We start from the raw sequence: 24,728 nt of genomic DNA, 5'->3' as shown, positions 1-24,728 counted from the left end.
AATTAGGGTTTTGTTTTGCTTGGTTTTTTTCTTCCTGTAAACAAATACTCAGATGTCCACTTCATTGTATGACTAAGTTGGTATTATTATGTTGGGACTGGGTGTGTGTCCGTGGGTGTGTGTGTATGTTGGGACGTGTGTGTATATGCACACATGTATTTAAAATGTTAGAAAAGACATTGCAGCCTAAGGTGGAAGGAGAGATGATTTTAAAAACAACCACCTATATGAGGCAAGCAGGAAAAGTGGGAGACTTGTGTTTCAGTGACCTAAACAGTAATTGTAAAGGGGTGCCTGCTATAAATGGACCCCTCTGCAGCATTGTTTCTCTGAATTAGAGGATTCCTTGCTGAAGGCACAAGACCATTGAAGGAAGTAAAGCATCTGGTTTGTTTTGTAATGAGAAGCAGGAATGCAAGGTCCACGCTCTTAATAATAAACAAACAGGACATTGTATGCCATCATCACAGGATGTCCTTCCTTCAACAGAGGGCTGACTGGGGCTGGAGGAAAAGCCGGACACGGCTCAGAGCGAGCCCCACTAATTACTGCCTCCGTCTGCCCTCCACTTGCAGTGACCATTTCAACATTCCCTTTAACTGTGAAACGATTAATGCTCCACACATCGCTTACACACTACACAGCTTACACACTCCTCGGAAGTCTGTCTGTGGGTTTTGGGAGGAGAGAAAAGGCAAGGAAACTTTAAATCCATAGGATGATAACTTTTTCCAATTTTACTATTTCCTAAATAGTTGAAATAGGGAAGTTAGTTCTGCCAAACTTGAATGCATTTTGATTAGCAAGAGAAAGGGACGCTTACAGGGTGTGTGTGTGTGTGTGTGTGTGTGTGTGTGTGTGTGTGTGTGTGTGTGTGACAGAGACAGGGAGAGAACGTGTATTTCATAGACAATAGCTTGAGGACTAGACAGCTACATTTTATTACATTCGATGCAAAAATAATTTCGCTTGCTCTTTTCCAGTACATTTTATATAATCTGTCACTGTAAATTTCAGCGGAGGAACTACAGAATTTTTAGGTAGTTTTTAAGTTTCCCTTAATATAAGGATTGTGCGCTCCCCGCACCCCCACCCCTTATAGAGCCACCGCGGGAAGGAGGGAGGTCTGGAGTATTTAGAATACAATATAATCCGAGTAAACGTTGAGGTTCAGTGCCTGCAAAAAGGAGTAGGGAGAGTCCAAGTCAATGTTGAAATTCAAATGCGAAGGGAGGAAGCCGTCGGAGGCTGGCGCTCGGGGAAAAGCGCTGGGCTGGGCTCCGCGCGGCTCCGCGCAGTCCAGGTGTGACCACGCCCCCCCCCCCCCCCCAGGCAGCTGGTGTTGTGAATCAGACGAATGGGAAATCTGCAGCAGGGAGGGGAGTGGAGCCGCGGCGCTGGTTAACACACAGACCGAAAGCGCTGCGGTGACACTCGGTCCTCCAGTGCTGCGGAGAGGCCGAGCCGCGCACAGCACCTGTCCGCCGCCGAGAGCCGGGACGCGGGCGCCCGGGCGGCGGCCGAGAAGGAGGGCACCGCCGCGGGGTGCCGCGGTCCCCAGCCCGCGAGGGGACGCGGAGGCCATGTGGACTGTGTAGCGATGAGCGGCACGTATCTCCAATGTTGGATATTTGCTTGGAAAAACGTGCGGGTACGACCTTGGTAAGGAACTTGAGCTTGTTTTGAACTCTGAGAGGGAGCTGAAAACTTTTTCTTTTTTACTTTTTTTTTTTTTTTGCTATCGTAGTCGCCGTAGAAACCAGAAATACTTCTGCTTTAAGGCACTTAGAACTGTCAAACATTTAGACGCCTTTGCCTGATGAATCATTAACCCTTTCAGTTCTAGGCAGCATTGTCAATTCATTGAAATTTCAGTGGTGGCTCCTGCCCACCCCCGTCAAAGTAACTATCCCGGGTTGGCTTAATTTTACAGTTCTGTTTTATTTTCACGTTTATTTGGCATCATGACTTGTACGTATGGCAACTAACTGAACATAAGCAAGATTGTGTAAATCGTGACTGAGGAAAAGACTACTTGGCGTTTAACTTCTTTTTTAGAAAAGAGCATCCTCTTTTGGGACGAGAGAGAATGTAGACGCCACCTTAAAGGGACTCCACAGTGCTATGTTTACATTCTAAGGAGGTCATGCTCTTACATGGAAATGATACCCATGTCCCTACTCTCTGTCAAACATGTGTATATGGGAAAACATTGCAGAAGTTGTTTACCTTTTTTTTTTTTTCCTTCTCTTCAGAAAGCACTTTTCCTGCGGGTGAGGGGAGACTCGCGGAAATAATCCTTATCCATTTACAAGTGGAAGCGGAGCGTGTCCTCTGAGTCTTCTCTATTTGTTATAACTTAAGTTACAGTAAACTGGAGCACATCAGTGACTTCTGGGAATTCGTACACTTTCAGATTTAAATGGAAAGTGCTATTTGTAGCTGAGGGCTCCTGAAGGACTTCTCTCCCGGGAATTCTAGTGAACAGTTTTATGTTTTGTTTTTGCTTTTTCAATTTGGCGTGAGATGCCCACAGGTCAAAAGACACTGTGGGGCGTTTTCCCCCTTCACCCATTTTTCCTCCTCTTTTCCTGTGGTCCAAACAATTTCTGAAAAGCTGCACCTTGGTGAGGCGGACAGGATGCGATCCTTTCCAGTCTTGAGAGGATGAAAGAGCACGCAGCCCAGGGGCGGGGGGCGGGCGAGTTGTTTTGAAAGTTGTTTTGCACTGGGAGCTGGTGGGAAACTTCAGTCTTCCCCATTTGGAAAAGGCAGGCTGGGTTCCGCTCCTGCACCACACGCGCTTTCCATTTTTAGCTTCATTCACAGGCAGACAGAGCTCCTTCCTCTTCCTCTCCTTGTTTGTGACACTTTTCTGAGGCAGCTTTTCCACAGCGCTGAGGGTCTGGCAGCCATGACCCCAGGCGTTCTGGGACACAGAACTGAGCACCCACAACATTTTTCTGCCGTGAGAGGTAAAGCCAGGGATTCTTCGGAGGTGGTTCTTTTTTTTTTTCCCTTTCTCCCCCAATGAGGTTGCCACACTTTTTTTTTTTTTAAGAGTAGCATTCTAAAGCCTGCTTTTTCAAGGCAGTCTTCTTTATACGGCGTTTTGGCTCTTACTCAACTGTACCAAGCACTCCTCATCTGCTTTTAAAGTCTTCAGACTACCCTATTAGTCATAGGCTCTCAGAGGGAGCCACAAGGACAACGGGAATTAAAGGCCTTTCCCTTCTCTTCCAGGCTGCCCCCAAGTGTAGCTCCAGCGTTGTGAGGTTTCAAGGGTTGGCAGAGGGGACCAAGGGGACCATGAAAATGGACATGGAGGATGCGGATCTGACTCTGTGGACAGAGGCTGAGTTTGAAGAGAAGTGTACATACATTGTGAACGACCACCCCTGGGATTCTGCAGCCGATGGAGGGACTTCGGTTCAGGCAGAGGCATCCTTACCCAGGAATCTGCTTTTCAAATATGCTACAAACAGCAAAGAGGTAAGCCTCTGGTTTATCGCTGAAGAAGATTGGCATCTGATGCCAAATCTCCCTGCTTGCCCTTGAGGCCTCCTATGTCTGTGAGAATCTGTAAGTCCCAGTAAATAATTGATTACTTACTTCACTTCTTTCATTGCTTTCTCTTTCCCTAAATCAGTCCCGTCTCACTTCCTCCAGCCCTCCACGGTTCAATACTAATTAGTAAACAGTTAAATCTTCTGGCAAGATGACATGGCTTGGGAAAGCCGAATTGCAGCATAGGGTGGGTGAAATTGTCCGTGAGCTTGGAAAAAGCCACTGGTCACCCTGGACTCACTGGCCCTAGCCCCTCAGGTGTACAATAGCTTTTGAGGGAGAAAACTTTTTCATAGAAATAAAAACTGTTTGTCATGTTTCCTTTGTCTCCTTTTGGTCATTAGATGGCTTTATTCTTTTTAATGAGCCAGCTTTATTGGCTGGGTTTCTAAAATTATTCTCAAAAGCCTGAGGTGTTTATGAACTGGAGGGATGGCCTAAACCGAGACGAGGTTCATGGAAGTGTCCTGTGTCCCGATGACTTCAGAGCTCACCACTGTTTAGCTGCAGCAGCTCCTTTGCTCTGGCTGGGCTGCCAGACCTATTCCTTACTGGCCTCTGAAGTGGGTACACTCTTTGTTGTTTCAAAGGGGCCGAAAACCTCAACTTGGAATGAGCAAAGGATTTCTGTTTACCCTTTTATATAACGATTATAGCTAGGCGTGATGTTTAGTTGTGATATAACTTGCAGAACCACCTCTTGTTTTGAGCACTTGGCTACTGCAGTTGCTCTCACTAGTCTACTGCTGGGCGAAGTTGAAGGAATTGACCCCGTAACAGACTACCCACCATCACCATGACCACAGGTCACTGTCATTTCTATTACTTCCTTCAGAAAGTAGTGAGAAGGGATCATTTGTTGTAGGAATCCATAATTTGATACTGGGACTATGCCATTACAACCATGGCAAATCACTTTCCTCCTTTCCCAAGGAGCAGCATTTGAAGGAGCCGGGGAGCCTGTTTGGGAAATACTTTGTCTCTTTCCTGTTTGTGTCTGACTTCAGTGTTTTTGGTGAGGGGGAGACACAGCTGTCTAAAATTAAATAGAGCAACTCTGCTTTGAGTTTCACTAAAGAGCAACCTTTTTTTTTTTCCCTGCTGGGAGAGTGGAGGCAGATTTTACAAAAAGCAAAATTTAAATTGTAGTTATACATGAACCGTTGCTAAAAATTTAACCCCAGAGATTGGCCTTAATTATACCTCTTTCTAAAGTAACACTCTTCTCAATAGAAAGTCTCTTAATATGTGGCCCCTGGAATCAATTTGTTGCAGTTTTCAAGGTTTGGCTGTGGCTTTAAAAGGTGTAATGTGTTTTTTCCTATATCAGATTTGACCAAATCGTCGTCTGTTCCCAGGGTTGGTTTGTGCTGTGTTGCCCTGTCCAGCCCATTGGGACTGAAATAAAGCTCCATTCTGTGGGTCATCTTTGTCTTTTAATTCTACAATGTTCTCATCCTCAGTTCAGCTCTTTGCTTGAGTTTTTCAATTTCCATCATTCTATCTAAAATCATAGCTAAACCGAGTAATGCCCTTTCATCGTGTAGTCCAAGGTTCAGAAAGATAGTCCCTTACCCAAGGTGTACAGTTAGAGCCGGAGCAGAGACTTGGAGCACAGTTCTTCTGACTTCCCCAGCCAGTGTTTCTTGATTACGCTACACTGGCTCCTCTTGGTGTCACTGTGGTTTTATTTATCCTCTGAACATACTTCAGACCCATCCTTTAATAAGCTTGTTTAGGTTTGTTTTTGTGTTTTTTTTTTGCTGAACATATAACTCCCTATTTCAGTATGTTCAGCATGCAAAAAAAAAAAAAAAAAAGAAAGAAACACAAAAAACCATGCAGTGCCTGTATTCTTAAAAGAGGGTTCTTCAAAACTCACCTAATAAGAGATCAGGCTTCTCTTATTCTATTTCCCGTATTTTATTTAACTGAAACACTTGACTAGAATAGTACATCTGCAGTCCGGAATCATAAAAGCTACCAGGAAACCAACTTAAACATAGTACTGCCTTAAGCTCACTCTGGATTTTGTACCTGTTTTTCTGTTTCTCCCTTCCTTTTTGAACTTTGGGAAAGGACAGCTCCTTTAAGGTGGTGAAAGAAGACTGTGGAATTGGGTCATTGAGGGTATGATTGCTGCAAACCAGTTCTAGCAAAGACCTTTAAGGATTGATGAAATGTTTACATTATCATTATTCAGTTAGTCCTTTCAGTTCCACCAGCCGTGGAAATAGGAAAAAAGCTTTTTTACGTGTAGTTTTTATCTGAGTGATTTGACTGATTTAACTTGCCCTTCTTTAAATGTTTTCATTTAAGTAGCAGAAGACGTTACATTATGTACTGTTGTGCTGACATACTTGGGGATTTTTTTTTTTTAACAAGACCATTTTTCATTATGAATTTGTGCTATGTGTCAGCACCTTTTTTTTTCTTTTGGTTTAAAAACAAAACATACAAACCATATTTCTGATCTTGACCCTCATTTTTAGATTTGGTTTAGAATCATTCTGCACCTTTAATGAGGCTGTTCTTACTTCCTATTTCCAGAACTCAAACCAAATATAGACATAGTATTCAAAACTTTTAAAACTTTTTTTTTTAAACTGGTGGGTTATTCTTTTAGGGGGATTTTCCCCTTGGCCTCCTGAAATACTTTTCTGTGAACACTTGACTACAGACAGATCAATTTTAACATTTATATTTTAGAAGCAATAGCCTGCATTGGGGTTAATTGAGTTCTAGAAGCAGCTTGGGCTCTGTCCGTCTGACCTCCCAAAGCCGTGTGGTGATAAACATCAGGCGGATGATGGGGACTCGCTCAGTGTCCATTTTGATTGAAGTCCATTATTAACTCAAGCCATCTGTAAAAAGTATCGCTACGTAACGTGCAATTCCCTTTTCTTCATACTGCCCTATATGTACTGAGGCGTTACCACAGTTCCTTTAATATAAAGATAACTAAGGAGGAAACCTTCTAAAAACATCTCCATTCACTCCACCCCTTTAAAAAAAATTGGTGGGCATTACAGGCTGAAGTCTTGGTCCACGAGAGAGTTCTAGTAATCTCAATGCAGATATCCTTATATTCAAAATGGAATTTTAATCGAATGAGGTATTTTTATGGGGGGGGTTGAGGAGGGGGGAAAATAGCAAGTAATTAAAATGATCTTTATGTAATCTGGGGGAGGATGCTCATAGCACATTTAGACCTAAATCATGATTCTGCTTAAAACCCACTGCTGTGTGTGGGGGTCCATACACTCCCTAAATAAGGAAGTCGCTTTCAAAATACAAACAAAGAACATATATTCTCCTTGCTATCAGACTTTCATTCAGCCACTCAACCCACTCTAAGCTGTGAAATCTTCATGTTGTCGGGAAGCAACAGACATCACAGTGTGTTCTGTAACTGAGGCCAGGGACAGAGACAGACCTGCCCAGGTGGCAGAAGGGTTGGCTTTGCACAAAATGCAAGACGTTGAAGAAGTTCTGGGGAGCGAGGAAGTGTTGAGGCCAGCGTCCTCGGGCTGATGGGTTTCTGGAAGGCACACAGCCGCCTGTCCCCAGCAGAAATTCTTTAGGACCCTGGTCAGTTCCAGTGAAGTTTCCTTCCTGAGCTAGGTGAACACATTCTTAATTAGTCTTTTTAGCACAGCGAAATCCAGGGTACATACCAGGTTTTTCTGTGTTTTGTGTTTGCTCCAAGGATAGAATGTTGTTGGCTAAGATTCACAGCTGGATCTTTCCAGGGACAGGGGGAGAACTAGGGCTTGGCTTTGCACTTCCCATTAAAAACAGCCCGGGTTCCTACTCCCCTCCATAGTTACTGGCCTCTCACTGTAATTTTAGAGTAGTAGCTCTGGGGTCCTCGCCAAATAATGCCTCAGACATGGATTGTGGGAGATGAAGGTGTTTACTGTGTATTAGAGTGCTGGATTGGGAGCGGATATAGGAGCTTTGTGTAAGCTACACAGATTCCTTCCAACCTCGAAATTCTATGATTTTGTGTCTCTATTTATCCATATGTGTGTTTATAGACATATCCTATAGCTCTGTGTATAATAAGAACTCAAAATATTAAGGTTCTGTCCTGCTTGTAAAGAAGATTTAATAGTGAGACTCATGTTTGTTGAGTGCTTGAGGATTTTCATAGACCTCTCTTCTACCACAGACACTCTTCGTTGTAGATGTTCTCCTGTCTTGCCTGCCCAATTGTATTTATAAGGTTTTAGATGGCAAGAGATATTTCCAGTACTGCCTCATAGCTCCCCCAGTGACTTGCCCTTGTTGCTCTAATAGGTGTTGGGTGGCTTATGACTTCTGCAAATTCCTTTATAGAAATAAGACTCTCGTTGACTTCTTTTTGGTCAAAAGAGAATGTTGTGTATTTTCCTAATGTAAGATTGGTAGCCAAAACCAAGAGGCCCATTGGTTAAAAGAATGGCAATTTGGAAGAAAAACCCTGACCTCAATGTAATGCTACTTGTTGGTAATCAAGCTCTGACTCCTAAGACACTGTCTGCAAGAGACTGTAATTTAAAACAAAGTTGAGGAACCAGTTGAGTACCTTTCTTAAAATTACTGCTTTAAAGTGGATATGTTGAAAATATCAACTGCTAATTATTGGCTCACCAACAAATGACATTATTTGTTTTTCCTGTTTGTCATTTTCATATTATGGAATACTCACTCAGATATGAATGCCAAATGATTTGCGTGTCATAGAAGTCAATTCCATGAATTTTTCAAATTAATTAGGTTCAATAATGTCTCATAAACAATGAGCCTCTGAATAAGTAAGGCTAGTTAAGCTTTAAGTATGTGTTTTTATCTCAAGACTGCTCTGAGGTGGTCCTGTCCCCAGTAGTGTACTGCCAACAAATACCAATAATGACAAACTCTTATCGAAAGGGCAGATAGATGTAAATGAAGGCAGAGGAAGAGAATAAAATGAACATCTGCTTTTTTCGCCTCTTTGCCAGAAATTCATTAAAGGACCAAAAATAACACTCTAGCTCACCAGCCTGTTTCAACTTGTGTTAGGTATAGGAAAATTTCTTTTTTTTTTCTATCTTTCCAGTCTGGGTATGCTCCATTAGCTTTTATATTGTCCCTTCCTTATAGGTGTGCTTCTTCCATATCCATTTAAACAGAGGTTTAAATTCTTGATGCGATTTCATGAGATGTCACTGTATATCATAAGCAAAATCTTTGATTTCACTGTGAGCATTTTTGATTTCATAAAATTTGGCCTATCATTTTAGGTATACAATTACACAGGAGCCACCAGGGATAATAAAAACTAGAAATAAATATTATCTTTTACCTCCTCTCTTGGTTCATTTCAATATGATATTTAGTAAGTAATTTGTAAGCACTTTTGAATGAAAAGAAAAAATGGCAAAGTGAGTGAATGAAAACCAAAACAAAACTGTAACTGCAAAATGTTGTAAAGAACTATTTACAGAGGAGTTTTTTGAATAGTGATGAATTGCTTCCTGATTCGTGGTTGGTAATTTTTTGCACAGCCCCCCCCCTTTAAAGAAATTTACGTTCAAGGAGGAACTGGCATAGTTAACGTTTCTTTAGCAAGGCCCTACAAAGTTGGAATGTGTGATACATCCAGTCTGAGAAGGTCATTTCCTCAGATCTTAGAACCCATAGCTCTCAGAACCCACAACTCTCCTCGATATAAATTCCATTTCAAAGGAGAACTTTCGACCATTGTTGAGTAGAAGATGCTAAAGAAAAACAAAAGTTACTTGAAAGACCTTTTTTCTTATAAAGAGAACTTACAAGATATGAAAAAACACAAAACCTCATCTGGGATGAAAAAACTAGAATGTGTTTGGTTTCTGGTTCCTTAGGTCTTTGTGGAACAACCAAAGAGCATTATTTTGGTTTCTGAGGTTAAAACTATTTTATTCCCCTCAAACACTCTGTGTTTATGGTTTGAGGGAGAAGGAGAAATAGGAAACTAGGAGCAGGCTGAAATGGTCTAACCTTGACTGTCTAATTCTGCAGTATCTGATTCTCATTCTAAAACAGAAAGGTTACTTTCTATGTTCTAGCATAAAAAGTAATCATAAAAGTAAAGTATCCTCAGGGTGGCCGGATGGCTCAGTTGGTGAGAACTCAAGCTCTGAACAACAGGGTTGCGGGTTCGATTTGCAGATTCAATTCCCACATGAGCCAGTGAGCTGTGCCCTCCACAACTAGATTGAAGACAGGGAGCTGCAGCTGAGCTTCCAGAGGGGCGGCCATATGATACGCTCAATTGGTTAGAACGCAAGCTCTCTACAACGAGGTTGCCGGTTCAATTCCTGCATGGGATGGTGGGCTGCGCCCCCTGCAACTAAAGATTGAAAATGGCAACTGGACTTGTTGCTGAGCTGCGCCCTCCGCAACTAGACTGAGGGACGACTTGGAGCTGATGAGCCCTGAAGAAACATTCCCCAATTAAAAAAAAAAACAACAACAACAAAAAACAACTAAAGGCCCCGCAGTCACTGGAGAATAATCCTGTAGACTATTTTAATGCTTGATTGAGTATTTGTTTATGATCGAGGAGTTTAAAAGATGGTCTTCCCCTAAGGTGAAGCTCATTGTTAATTACCTAGGCACCATTAATGTCTGCTCTCCATATCATACTTTTGTCATTATTGGTTGCATTGCCACTTGACAAATCCACTGAAATAAAAAGATTAATTAATGTTTTACAGTTGGTGTAATTGTTTCATGTTTTACCTCCTTTAGGTTATTGGAGTGATGAGTAAAGAATACATACCAAAAGGAACACGTTTTGGACCTCTGATTGGTGAAATCTATACCAATGATACAGTTCCCAAGAACGCCAACAGGAAATATTTTTGGCGGGTAAGTAGGGAAAAGTTTTCCAGACTCATTAAGTATTGAAAAAATGAAGCTAGAATTTCTGGGTCACTTCCTTTTTCACCCTATACTGGGCCTTGCCACAAGTATTCAAAGTCCCCATGGACACAGGGAATTGTAAGCAAGTGTGATGAAACTGGCTAAATGTTTAGCCCTGGAAACACAGCCTGTAGGTGGTTAGGGATGGAGATATGGACTGTATGTGAATTTTAATTTTTGCAATTCATTGAGCTTTGTGATGAAAGGAAACAGTTTGTTACTTGCCTCAAGGGTAGGTTCATTAGCATTTCTCTGCAAGGAAGTAGTAATGAGTCACCAAGCCTTAGATTTCACCTCTTCTTGATTTCTTGCTGAGTTAACTTTAATTGAATGGAAGAATAATCATAAATGAATTATCTTGAAAACAAATGCCATTAAGAAAGGATGGGTGGAAGGTGGCACTCAGAGGATGCAGACAGATCTCAGGACTAGTTTAAATGCATCTGCACCATAAAACTATTGGATTTTACAGTATGTAGATTACACCCATAGCTTCAGGAAAATGCTTACAATCATGCAAGATGATAAACTTTCCTGTAACATCCAGTCCAAAAGTCTAGCCAATACAATTTCCTTTGGAATATCAGGGTAGAAAGGACCTCAAAGGTGAACTAATTAAATGGGACTCTTGAGTAAAAGACCCTGAATTAGGAGTGAACAGAGAAAAAAATCGGACTGCTTGCCATCTTCCCATAGATCTCTCTGGGATATTTAGTTTCCTCAATTAGAAAATAAAGATACGCTTACAAAATTTAAAAGGAACTTTTTATACATACTTGTACAAAAAGTACTTGACTACTTGGGAACCATTATTTGAATTCTTTTCAGAAACAGCTGCATGGTGGCAACAAAAATTGGATTATACTTACTTTGGCCAATATTTACTTAGAACGCTTATATCTTTTGGACAAGTGTCTTGATAAATGACACATGAGGATCATTCAGAAGCTGTTCCTAAGAAAACAAGATTTTTTTTTTAAACCTGGAAATTTTATGGTTTTAGAAATTTATTATACTATTTTCCAAACAAAAGAGAGCACTAAGAATTGTGTGCTCACAATTTCTATTTAATAACCACTCATGCTTAAAATACACGATATATAATGGGGAAAATGTAAATTAGTGCATTTTTTGCCATTATTGCCAATAAAGTCTTATCAGAAGTGAGCTTAGTGGTGTGTAATTCTTGGAGTTGCAGGTCTGAATTAAGACTAGCATAAGTCTCATTAACTCATGGTCATTTTGACAAAAGGCAAGAAAATACCTAAAAACCTCCTATCTCTGCCCCAATTCCCTGGTTCATTAAAGATTCACGCTAAGTAACTCAAATGCTTTCCTTGGGAAGATTTATTTGAATCAGTCTTTCACATGCAAAGGATATTGTAGGAGATAACTTTCCACATGTTAAAAGCATCCTGATTTTGCTGGCAGGAATATGAACATCTGTTGTGAGGAAAGAAAAAGTTTCATGCAAATTACACAGTCAAAGAAGAGAAGGGATGTTCAAGTTGAGAAACCAGTGACATTTCTTGTAACTGTACTATGAGTCAGCAAGTTTTTAATCTTCTTGATAATATATGGAAATGTAGTGAGGTGATAGGGAGCAGTATTCATTTGACGTATGCATTATTTTATTTTCTTGTGGGTATGTGTGTGTGTGTGAGACTTCATGGCATCAATATTTCTGTTTTTAAACGAGGATACAGTAAATTGTAGTCTGTGGAAGGCTGACTGGAATCAACATACCCATAGCTTTAGAAAGCAGTTTCCGCCCAGCAAAGAGTGCAAGAGCGATGGAACCCCACGTTCCTGGAAGTTTGCACATCAGAGTAAACAAACTTGAAAACCCCTCTTGATAGCAGAATTCACCCAGCCTTGTTCCATTTTCTCTTAGCAAAACACACCGCAAAAGCTCTCACAAGCTGCTTTGATGAAGCCACATGTATTTCCCCCTTCACAATTTACAGGAAGTTACTCTTAAAAGAAAGTGATTCTGGTGTTTACTGCCCGTGTTAAAGAGACAGAGTTCCTTTTTGTCTCTGATAACGTTTGAGCGAGACACAAAACCGATTTATAGACTAACATAGTCAGTATGTGACTAAGAACAAAGCAGCAAAAACCTGCTGTCCGGTTAGAGCAAAATTTCTGCTACGAACTGTGCCCCGCTACTTGGAGACTACAAGTTGCAGATGACCAGGTATTGTATATGTATAAGGAAATTCTTAAGTCTAAAGAAAATGTGGTGCAACTTAAAAAAAAGGGAGAGAGACAAACTTTCTGTGCAAGGGTAAGGAGTTTGTTTATGAAGTAGTTTCAGTAAGAATGTATGTTTTGATTTGTCCTTTTCTTACCTCTGCCTTTTTAACGAGTGGCCCGCGTGCATCTGTTAACCAGAAGCAGTATTACTGTCGGGCAATCTTTGAATTCTTCGTTGTGCGTTGCCTTTAAAGAACGCCCGAGTGTCTTCCTGTTCTTTTTCCAAAAACACATGCGTATGGCTCTGAGTGGTGTTTTAGCCAACCTCCTCACAGATAAGAGGGTTCCCTCTCCCCTCCTTTGACAAGACTGTACATGTTTATCAAGAGGAAAAGTGACTCCTCAGTAGACTGTCAAATTCTGGCTTCTGTCCCGGTGTTCACTTTGTTATGGCAGGTGAAGTTCACCTTTGCCCCACCCAGTGTTTCCACAAAAAGGCAAGGTTCCAAGTATTCATATGAACAAGTGTTACTTCTGGACTCAGAGGCTTGGGGGTGGAGGATGTTTGCATAGTTTAAGCCTTGGGCGGGGGTGTAGGAAATGGCAAGTACAGAGGCCATAGAAAAAGTTGAGAGACTCAGTTTGACGTATTCAGTCGGCTTAGTCTTCTACCCAGTGACTCAAAGCATTAAAAGTCAGCATAATCGGAACTCAAGTTAGTAGTATCGCCCATCTGCCATTCACGGCTGTAGCAAAAGTAGGACTCTGTGGTGGTTTGATCTGTCTGTGGCAGCTCCTTAAATGAAATTTTGTGTTTCATTCTTCTGTTATTTTTTCCTCCACACGTGAAAAGACCATAAAACTGAAATGGAAAAGGTAACTGACAAAGTGTGCCTCACCTATTTCCGCCCTTATTTCTGCTGATTCAAGAGAACCTCAGATAAACTGATTTGATTCTTTTTCTAACTTTTTCTAAGTAGGGGACCAGAAATCAAACAGGGTCCTGGCTGTATTTGTTCTTAGAGGTGCCGGGGAAGCTTCCCACTGCTTTGGGGCTGCCTTTCTTGAACCCCATCTGTCTTCTGTTTTGGACAGATCTATTCCAGAGGAGAGCTTCACCACTTCATTGATGGCTTTAATGAGGAGAAAAGCAACTGGATGCGCTATGTGAATCCAGCGCACTCTGCCCGGGAGCAAAACCTGGCTGCGTGTCAGAACGGGATGAACATCTACTTCTACACCATTAAGCCCATCCCTGCCAACCAGGAGCTTCTTGTGTGGTACTGCCGGGACTTTGCAGAAAGGCTTCACTACCCTTATCCTGGAGAACTGACAATGATGAATCTCAGTAAGTGGATTACAGAACAAAAAAATTTTAAATGCCAGTCATGTCAGTCCTGCCCCTATGAGCTAATAACATGTTGTTTAATTATATGGCTTCATCTGTTGGGCCAAGGAGGTGGCTTAAACTAGGGACTAAGAACAGAGGGGGAAAATTTTTTTTAATCCCTATTTCCTATTATAAAACTTGATCATTTAAAAACATTAAGAGCTACATTGAGTGTTTAATTCAGAAAGTTACAGGAAGACATACATGTCTAATTCTAATCTATTCAAAAGGGGGCAGGTAGGAGTATAACAGAGATTGGTCCACACATGCCGAGTATGCAAAGTATAGCCTTTTGTTTATGGTAGTTTGCCAGTGCTTCAAATGTGCATTGAAATATTGTAGAGATGCACATTTGGTTATCAAGTTATGGTGTGATGTGGAACATAGTATAAGACTGATATTCTAAATGAGTAACAAGATTTTATATCTTAGCTTCCTTCCTTATGGTAAAAACCTAATTATCTGATCACTTGATCAGTATTACAGTAGCCACCTATCGCTTTATCTTAAATTCTCAGTTCCTCAGGTTTATAAGCTTTTACTTTTTTATTTGGTTAAAGTTGCTATCGTGATGTCTCTTCAAAGGGCTACTTCATTTTAGTTATTCTGAAGTGATGTCTATGAATGACTTAAGAATTACCTTAAAATTCCCACCTGTTGTAACTATGGTTGTGGGTTCTCAGTCACGCTAAGTTTTAAAGCATTTTTTAAAATTAAATTTAAATTTTTAAATTTAAATGTTACAGCTTTTGGTTTAAAAGTTTCGACATCTAAATGCTGAAATTTTTGTAACTCTTTGTTTTCAGATCATTTCAAACTTAAGAAGTTGCAATAATAGTACAAAGAATTCCCATATACTCTTTACCCAGATTCGTCAATTGTTGATAATGCTGTCCCATTTGTTTTTTCTGAAGTCTACATTGTTTTAGTTCACGCTTTCACCTTTGAGAAACATTTGAAATGAATGTTAATATTAACATAAATTTGAATTTTGACTTCAACGTTAGGACCAATAAACAAACCAATTACTTATCCTAGTCAGGTATAATCCAACTCTATAGCGATTTGGTGTTCATCTCGCAGTGTCTAGTTTACGAGATCCTCCCTATCAAGTAAATCTCAAGACTACCTTTGTAGTTTTCTGAAAAGTAGGGGCTATAAAAGATTAAGGATCCCCCCCAATAGGATCACCTTTTAGATTTGTGTTCATGGTACACACATAACACACACACAATGCACCCTTGAACTTGAGCTTTAGGAAGAAGTTTTGGCATGTTTGGAAGTAAACTGGCTTTCAACCTGAGCATGATAGGTATAATCAGGTCCTGACAAAAGGTGGCTGTTCTTTCCCTCATCTCTCTTCAGCTCTCTCAAGAGCCTCTGTCGTATCTCTAGTGCCAAGCCTCCCAGGAGCCAGTCAGCTATTTCAGCATTTGTATGTGCCCAGCCCGGTGCTCAGGGCCTGGTGGAAAAAGACAGCTTATAGCAGGGCATCTCGTGGGGAGATGTGCTGCTGCTTCCTCCTAACTTTCTCAGCAGAGTGAGTCACATCCCTCTTGAGGGTCTCCTTACATTCCTTGATCTTAATCGTTCATGGACTCAGAGAAAGACTTTGATTTTTTTTTTTTTTTAAAACAGTATCTCCATTTGAGGTGACCCACCCCAGTGACTTTGCACCAACTACAAAAAAGGTTTTTGCACACATACCTCACCCTCTGCCAATGAAAGAAAGGTTTTAAAGGCCTTGCTTTTTTTTTTTTTTTTTATTTCCCAATGAAAGGCCTTGCACAGTATTTTAAGATTCAAGGGCTTATCCTTTGTGTTCAGAAGCAACTTTCATGTATACTGTGAAACAACACCTTTCTTCCCTCCAATACCCCTTTTTGTTTATGCAGAATTTTTTTCTAAATGGTGGTTTAACATTTTCAAGTACCCTTTCATTGTCCAGTATTCATAGTAAAGAATGAGAGTCAACAATAACCAGTCACATTAAGCCAAGACTCCTACTGCCTATTGTGAAACCAGTTGTCTTAGGTGTGGTAACTGATGATTGAGACTCTGATCAGGAAAATTTCCACTATTTCATCAGGCCTAATAGGTAGATGGTGTCTGCAGGTGAGTTGTGTTGGGTTTCCATGCTTCAAGCATAATAAAGTTCTGTGCCAGAATCTCCGAGAGGGTTTTAAATGGCAAAGATGGTTCAACTGGTAGAGTTTTGAGAAGAAATTCAAAGCAAACAGAGGTAAAGAAAAATAAGTAGCCAGAAATCACAAATTGGCATTAAAAAAAAAAATAAAAAAAACAAAGAAAAGAAGTCGGAACTATTAACTTTAATTCCTACCACTCCCATTTTTTCTTTTTTTTTGGTATTTTTTTTCTATCTAACTAACCCATCTAGAAAACAGTTGACCAAATTAGAGACTTGTAAATGTTAATCTGCTTTCTCAGTTTCAGTTGAAAACAGACTTTGTTTTGCCTACTGCAGAACTTCTAGGTTCTTTCTTGTAGTCTTGGGGGTTCTTATTATAGATCGAAAATGTGAGTCGGCATAATTAAGCCATTTAGAGCCTTCAGAAGCAGTTCACTCTTGAAATGACTCTGTCCGCCTACAGCCATTAAAGATTTAAGAACAAAAACAGATCTTGATTTTCTTTTTCATATTAACTCAAGCTGCTGCTGAGTAGGAGAGTCAGAAATGACACTAGCTAGCTCCACTGATTACTCAGCTGCTAAAGCATGATTTTTAAAAATGTCCCTTCAGATGAGCTGCATGATTTCCACTGTAGAACATCTTAGAAGGGACTAATGCTTCTCTCTGGATATGGTTTTGGAATAAGATACAAACTTGGTTTTACAGAGGCATAAGAGATAGCAAACATTTATTGTGGATTTATTACATGCCAGGCACTGTGCTAAGTATTTTGAATAGAAAATGATGAATTCCAACTTTCTTGTTTGTTGGCCCAATCATTAGCTTTGTTTCAGCTGAATTTTTGAGGTGCTTAGTAAGAACACCTGACTAAGCGGGAGGGACAGTGCTATAGATGAACTTAAACATTTTGCTTGTGGCTTTAATTTATTGAATGTTAGAATTAAGGGAATATCGAAGCTACTGGAAAAATTAAGAAACTTAGATGTAATTTTCCATATTAAAAATGGCAGAAAGTTGTGATGGTGAAGTGTCTGTATTTTCATTTCACTGGGGTGACCTCTTGTGTTTTTTTTTTTTCAATGTGGGCTTATGTGGATGCCTCCGAATCATTCTTTTGCACATCCATAAAATTCCTTCCTGGGCTGTGAGATAGATGCCTTGCCTATCAGTTTTCCAACTTAGTTGTCTCTCTTCCTTTACCATTTCAGCTTTAAAAAACAAAAGTGACAATTTGAACTTCCTGCCTGCTGGGCCTCACTGAAAGACTGATATTGGCCTGATAAGGGGATATTTATTTTGGTTTAGTGGCTTCAGAAATCCTTCTCCCTCAACAAGCTTTCCATCACTGCCCTCCCTCCCTCCCCCCATCAGCATCTACCCTGATAGAGTCTTGGCTATGTTTATTCTGGGGCTGCTGGCTCACCCGGGAGTAACTGATAACAGCTAGCAGCAGATAACATTCTCTGAGGGGCTCTCAACTGGAATCGAATCCCTGAAGCCTGTCAGCCTAGAGAATGGATTTGAAGAGTTCAGAATCTGGAGTTCCACAGAGTTCATTTCTAGACCTATCAGATATCAAGCCTGGAGTTGTTTTTCAGTTAAATCAAACAGGAACTTTTTTTTTTTTTTTTTTTTTAAAGACAATGAATGATACTTTTACAGAGGCTTCAGTCTGGTCCCCAGAACCTGTCCTCTTCTCCTGCCTTTTGTGAAGGCTCCACACACCGACGGCTGAGGCCTTCAACCTACTCCTACTCCTTGGGCAGGTGTTCATGTTGGAGTGATTGCTCTCCAATAACCTGAGCTTCCACTAAGCAGCCTCTGTTTTACTTTTGATTTCCAAAGAAGGCTAAGCAGGGAATTTTTGGTTTTCCCTGCACTGACTGGTGTTTTCCTGAAGACATCGTTTGTTCTGTGTTCTGTGTGTTTGGAGGGGCCAGGCTGGCGATGGCCTGGAGAGTCTAGAAATGCCCTCCGCACGGCTGCTGTTCCTAAGTAGTATATTTACCAAGTAATAATATGCCGTCTATTGGAATAAATGCTTTCATCTTAGCTGCCTGTTTTCTTTGGTGCTCTAAGTAATTGAACTGGCTCGGGAAATGCCTGTTGTGGTTTGGCAAAGATGATTATGTCACACCTTGTGATTCCATGGGACACCATTGCTGGGAGCCTGCTTAGACCAGACAAAGCCTTGGTGACATTCTTGTGTGGTCAGCAAACCGAGGGGAGAGGGTAGCATCTATGTTTCTAATCTGTCTATTTGGCATAGGTAGTTTGAATAGAGTTGTATCAAATTCGTATTAAACAAGAATTGAGGGGAAAACTGATGACTGCTTCTGACTTGAAATGAGTCGTAATCTTTCACATCTAGTTCACAGGGTGTGCTGATTTCCTCAGAATGACATTTATTAACCTATAACAACCTGCACCCCAGTATTTTTTCCACCCCATTTTAATGGACGCTCTCCTGTTTTAGCTTGAACAGCACTTTTCCATCATAAGGTTTTTTTTGCTAGTGGAAACAAAGTACTCCAAACGGTGCTATTCGTTCAATCAATCAATGCTGTCAGTGCCCCCGTTTTACTGAGAAGGAAATGAAGTTGTGAGTGAGGGCCCCGAGCCTTCTAGCTTGAGAGGACGTTGAGAAACCAGGTGTCTCTCGCTTGTGGCCAGCTGCTGCTCAGGTTTGCTCAAGGAGAGAACAACTTTGGTAATTTCACTTCAGTTCTCTCTACCCCTCTGAGTAATCCATCCTTTCTTTTTTATTTCAGCACAAACACAGAGCCATCTAAAGCAGCAGAACACTGAGAAAAATGACCTTTGCCCAAAGAATGTCCCAAAGAGAGAGTACAGCGTGAAAGAAATCCTAAAATTAGACTCCTACCCCTCCAAAGGAAAGGACTTCTACCGTTCGAACATTTCACCCCTCACTTCAGAAAAGGACACAGATGACTTCAGAAAGAATGGGAGCCCTGAAATGCCCTTCTACCCTCGGGTTGTGTACCCGATCCGGGCCCCTTTACCAGAAGACTTTTTGAAAGCTTCCCTGGCTTATGGGATGGAGAGGCCAACATACATCACTCACTCCCCCATTCCATCCTCCACAACGCCCAGTCCCTCAGCAAGAAGCAGCCCTGACCAAAGCCTCAAAAGCTCCAGCCCTCACAGCAGCCCAGGGAACACTGTATCGCCTCTGGCTCCTAGCTCTCAAGAACATCGGGACTCTTACAGCTACTTGAATGCGCCCTATGGCACCGAAGGTCTGGGTTCTTATCCTGGATACGCGCCTCCACACCACCTCCCCCCAGCCTTCATCCCCTCCTACAATGCTCACTACCCCAAGTTCCTTTTACCCCCCTATGGCATGAATTGTAACAGCCTGAGCACTGTGGGAGGCATCAATAGCATCAATAACTTCAGCCTCTTCCCCAGGTTGTACCCTGTCTACAGTAACCTCCTCGGTGGGGGCAACCTGCCTCACCCCATGCTCAACCCCGCCACTCTCCCGAGCTCCCTGCCCTCAGAAGGAGCTCGGAGGTTGCTTCAGCCTGAACATCCCAGAGAGGTGCTGGTCCCAGCCCCCCATAGTGCCTTCTCCCTCACCGGGGCCGCCGCCAGCATGAAGGACAAGGCTTGTAGCCCCACCAGTGGGTCTCCGACTGCGGGCACAGCTGCCACGGCCGAACATGTGGTGCAGCCCAAAGCTACCTCAGCAACGATGGCAGCCCCCAGCAGTGACGAAGCCATGAATCTCATGAAAAACAAAAGAAACATGACTGGCTACAAGACACTTCCCTACCCGCTGAAGAAGCAGAATGGCAAGATTAAGTATGAGTGCAACGTTTGCTCCAAGACTTTTGGCCAGCTGTCAAATCTAAAGGTAGGTCTCAAAATAGCGCAGTCCTGATTGGCTGCTAGTATCTGTGCCTGTGAATGTATACACATGTTTGGATGTAGTTCGCTTTCCATTAAGTTATAAATTTCATTTTCAACGGTGTGAGACTAGGAATAGTTGATGTGGGTTTGGCTTTGCTTTCGCCACTTCTGACTGTGTGGCTTTGGACAAGTTACTTCACCTCTCCTGAGTTTCTTCTAAATAATGAAAACATGGAGTGTGGGCTAGAGGATCAGTTTAAAGTCCCTGCTAGCCTGTGACTTTTGTTCCTTTAGCTCAAACAAAACAAAGTGTTCTGAAAACATTGGGGCTTTTATTTGTTCTGTGTAAGACTTTTTATCTTGATGCTTTTCTTAAGATGTTTGCATCATAAATGCCTGAGTCCTTGACCAGAAATGTTAAGTCTTCCAGCCAAATAATAGCACAGCTAACCCATGTGGCTTCTTCCCAGGTCCACCTCAGAGTGCACAGTGGAGAACGGCCTTTCAAATGTCAGACTTGCAACAAAGGCTTTACTCAGCTCGCCCACCTGCAGAAACACTACCTGGTACACACGGGAGAGAAGCCACATGAATGCCAGGTGGGCAGTATTTTCTGGGTAGAGCTTTTGACCTTTGTGGAAGATGTCTGAGGAGTTTCCCTCCCCAGGTCATATAGCTCGTAGATGAAGCCAACACAAGAATTCTGCCTTGCCATGGGTTAATAGCCCTGTACCTGCTGTGAGCTACGATGATGACATAGCCAGCTTCCAGTGGGTGGAAAATGGTAGGGGAAATAAACACCACCTCATGTGCAGTGTGGCCCCATCACCCTGTTTGCTTAATGCCACACCATACATAGAGGCCACAGGGAGGCTTCTCGCCTCTCAGGTTGCTGGGCGTCGGTTTATAAGCTCACCCCTCCCATGGGCAACTCTTAATTTTCTGGTCTTCCCCTCTCCCTTCTCCACCCTCTTCCCTGCGCTATAGGTTTGCCATAAGCGATTTAGCAGCACCAGCAATCTCAAGACCCACCTGCGACTCCACTCTGGAGAGAAACCTTACCAGTGCAAGGTGTGCCCTGCCAAGTTCACCCAGTTTGTGCACCTGAAACTCCACAAGCGCCTACACACGCGGGAGCGGCCCCACAAGTGTGCCCATTGCCACAAGAGCTACATCCATCTCTGCAGCCTCAAGGTCCACCTAAAGGGGAACTGTCCTATGGCCCCAGCCACGGGGCTGCCTTTGGAGGACCTGACCCGAATCAACGAAGAAATCGAGAAGTTTGACATCAGTGATAATGCTGACAGGCTTGAGGACGTGGAGGACAACGTCGACGTGACCTCTGTGGTGGAAAAAGAAATTCTGGCCATGGTCAGAAAAGAGAAAGAAGAAACTGGCCTGAAAGTGTCTTTGCAAAGAAGCTCGGGGAATGGACTCCTCTCAGGGTGTAACCTTTATGAGTCACCAGACCCGCCCCTCATGAAGTTGCCTCACAGCAACCCACTACCTCTGGGACCTGTCAAGGTCAAACAAGAAACAGTTGAAGCAATGGATCCTTAAGATTTTCAGAAAACGAACAGTGTTTTGTTTTGTTTTTTAACTTATGACTTGGCGAGTCAGGGTGCCTTAGCAAATTGCTTGTACATAATTCCAGTTTCGCAAAGCTCTCCTGACAGCACGTGGTTTCCCCTCACCTCTCTGGAATTAAAGAAGGAATTCCAAAGTTACTGAAATCTCAGGGCATAAACGAGACAAAGACAATATATATACATATTATATATACTTATTTACACCCCCATCTATATATTTGAACCTGTTTATTTTGAATATTTGTGTGAATATGTTTGCATAGCCTTCCCATTGCTAAGACTATTACCTAGCCATAATTATTTTTTCAACGATCATCCTTCATAATTTATTATACAATTTATCATTCAAAAAGCAATAATTAAAAAAGTTTACAGTAACTGGAAAAATTCTTGTTAATTTGAGTATTAATGTTATATTTTTGTCTTGTGGCCATTCTTTGTACATAATATCTGCACATCTGTTTAAGTAACCTAAGATTTAGTAAACAAATACATTACTTTAGTCAACTCCCTCTATAATAATGGTTTGAAATGAGGTTTTGGCATGGCCAAAGTTAGGCCGTTGATGTGTTAATTCATAGGATCGAATCATTTGAACAGCATTGTGTAACTTGCGTGCAGAATTACCCAATAATAACTTCAGTACAAGAAACAAGAAAGGGAATCTTGTGTGTTTCTGTAGATAGTTGTTATTTTTTTTTCCCTAGCCACAGATTTGCTAGAAAGGTGACAAGACTTTGCCAAGCTGTCTCCTTCTCCAAAAAAGCAGGGTCACCCAACCCCGAAAGTCATGTGACCATTCAGAGTGGCCAAGTGACTTTTGCCTCCCATCTTATTATCTGAAAATGTGAAGAAGACAAAATGCCATGTTTAAAACCACTGCGAAACATTCCCAAAGCACAGGTGGTTTTTGTATGAGTGAGGTTTGGAGGCTTGAGTCTGGGTGTTGTTTTTGTTGTTGGGTTTTTTGTTGTTGTTGTTATGTCAAAATTGCACAACCATGGTGCTCTACCAGGAAGGATTTGAGGTAGATAGGCTCAGGCCACATTTTAATACCGAAAAACACCCCAAACGGGTATTCTCGTTGTCTTGGGGTAAAAGCGGGTGACAAACATTCCTGTCTCCAACACATCTATTGTCTTCTTTCTGTAAAACTCAGATTTTCCTCAGTATTTGTGTTTTTACATTTTGTGGTTAATTTAATTGAAGATGAAAGGGCATTGCAAAGTTGTTCAACAACAATTACCTCATTGAGTGTGTCCAGTAGTGCAGGAAATGATGTCTTTCTTAATGATTTGCTACTCTAGATGAGAAACGAAGTGTGCTCCAGAAAGATAGAAAGGGTGCCATTCTATCTTTTACTCTGCTAAGCCCAAAGATTACATGCCGGCATTCAAGGTGTAGCAAAGAATGATGTATATTTATAAATCTATTTATACCACTATACCATGTATATATAATATATTTATAACCACTTAAGTTGTGAGCCAAACCATGTAAAAGAACCTACTTTTCCTAAGGACAAAAAAAAAAAAAAAAGAAAAAGAAAGAAAGAAAGAAACCCTTTCTGAGACTTTGCTTAACACTCAATGGCCTCACAGCCATATTGGTGAGCTTGGACACCCCTCACTATTGTAAGAGACCCTAAAACCTCGGTGCAAAGGAGGGGGGACCACATAACAACCCGGGAGAAAGAGAAACATTGCTTTTTACTAGTAAGGGCAACCTAAGATGGCTTTATTTTTGTTTTGCCACCTTATGTGGTCACACCCAAATCACAGAAATGAAAATTCCTTATTACTCCCTTTACCACTGACTTTTTTCTTTCTTCCTCTCCCTGCTATTGTCAATGTGCAGAAGAGAACAACAAATTTAGAATAATTGGGGAAACCTAAGAGCCTTACTGATGTTTCTATAAGTGGCAAAACTGACCTTTTTTTTTTTTAATGTATCAGTGTTTGACAAACAGTCCTTAATTGTAGGTACACTAAAGCATCACACTCTGACACCAAATACTTTCTGTGCCCCAGGGCTCATTTGTTCCCTTTTCCTGCTTTTGTGCTTTCTCATCTGTGGGAATTTTTACCAAGACCTGCACAGTGGCTTGAGACTTCTGCTCCTTCGCACCATCTGACTTTCCCTTCCAGGCTCTTACATGTGAGTGTTGAGCCCATAATCAGCAGTGGTTTTTTTCCTCAAAGTTAAAATTGACCAACTTATGGGCTTTTTACTTTGCTAGAATGACAACCTATCTTATGTTTACGTACTGGTTTACATTGTTATTTATGTGCAAATTGTCAAAATGTAAATTAAATATAAATGTTCATACTTTACCAATACTTGTCTAGCGTCTTGAGTGAGGGGCCAGTGAGCGACATCTTAACCATACTAAAAGGGTGGCCCCAGAATAGATTCTAAACATGACACAATTTGTCTCCCGCCCCCAGCCCCCCTCCCTCAGTGATGGTTAGCCAATAAGTGGGGGAAGAGTGGTTTGCTTTGTTGGACTTTGTTTTACCTTGTTGATGGGCATGGGGTAGTGGGGAGGTAAGGAAGACTTGGATCAACTCCAGAAATGCCTGCCTAGCCTTGTGCCTCTGTGTGTGTGTGTGTGTGTGTGTAGACCCAGCCCACTCATGGGTGATAGGCCCTGGGGAAGCCCTAGGAAGCTGAGTCAAGGAGCATTTTGCCCATTGGTGACATCACTTTGGCTTCAGTAGCTGACACTGAGCATGCCACAGGGAATAAAGTCTTCTGGGCTTCTGCATAGTCTTCCTGTCTTACATCCTATATTTTCCTTCCTTCACATCTTAACTCAGGAAGTAGATTTGCCACTTGTGCATTTAAATTAAAAAACAAAACAAAACTATTCTACCAGAAGTTGGGTTTGTTGGTGTGAAATCCAGGAATCATGGCAGGATGGCCACGCATCCCCAAGGGTCATGTGGTGGGGAGGGGTCACTTGCTTGTCCACTGATGCTCCAGAACTAACCTCTCCCTAGCTGCAAATAAATTTTGAGTCTCA

General features: G+C 41.7%; 1 protein-coding gene across 2 annotated transcripts; it reads left to right on the top strand.

Moving 5' to 3' along the window:
• Window positions 1–1,175: 1,175 nt before the first annotated feature.
• PRDM1 (PR/SET domain 1) lies at window positions 1,176–23,226 on the top strand (the record flags this gene model as incomplete). Of its 2 annotated transcripts, none has more annotated exons than XM_081037052.1 (7): window positions 1,176–1,662; window positions 3,244–3,492; window positions 10,327–10,446; window positions 13,792–14,044; window positions 19,010–20,118; window positions 20,585–20,713; window positions 21,102–23,226. In XM_081037052.1, the coding sequence occupies 7 exons, from the start codon at window positions 1,621–1,623 to the stop codon at window positions 21,672–21,674; spliced, it is 2,475 nt and encodes an 824-aa protein (XP_080893178.1). In that variant the 3' UTR covers window positions 21,675–23,226. The 2 variants fall into 2 exon arrangements, with proteins under 2 accessions (XP_080893178.1, XP_080893179.1); XM_081037053.1 differs by lacking the exon at window positions 1,176–1,662 and adding an exon at window positions 2,915–2,998.
• Between the last annotated feature and the right edge of the window lie 1,502 nt (window positions 23,227–24,728).

This window comes from Rhinolophus hipposideros, assembly GCF_964194185.1.
Source record: "Rhinolophus hipposideros genome assembly, chromosome: 3".
NCBI classification, from domain to species: Eukaryota; Metazoa; Chordata; class Mammalia; order Chiroptera; family Rhinolophidae; genus Rhinolophus; species Rhinolophus hipposideros.
This window is presented reverse-complemented; position numbering and strand designations above follow the sequence as displayed.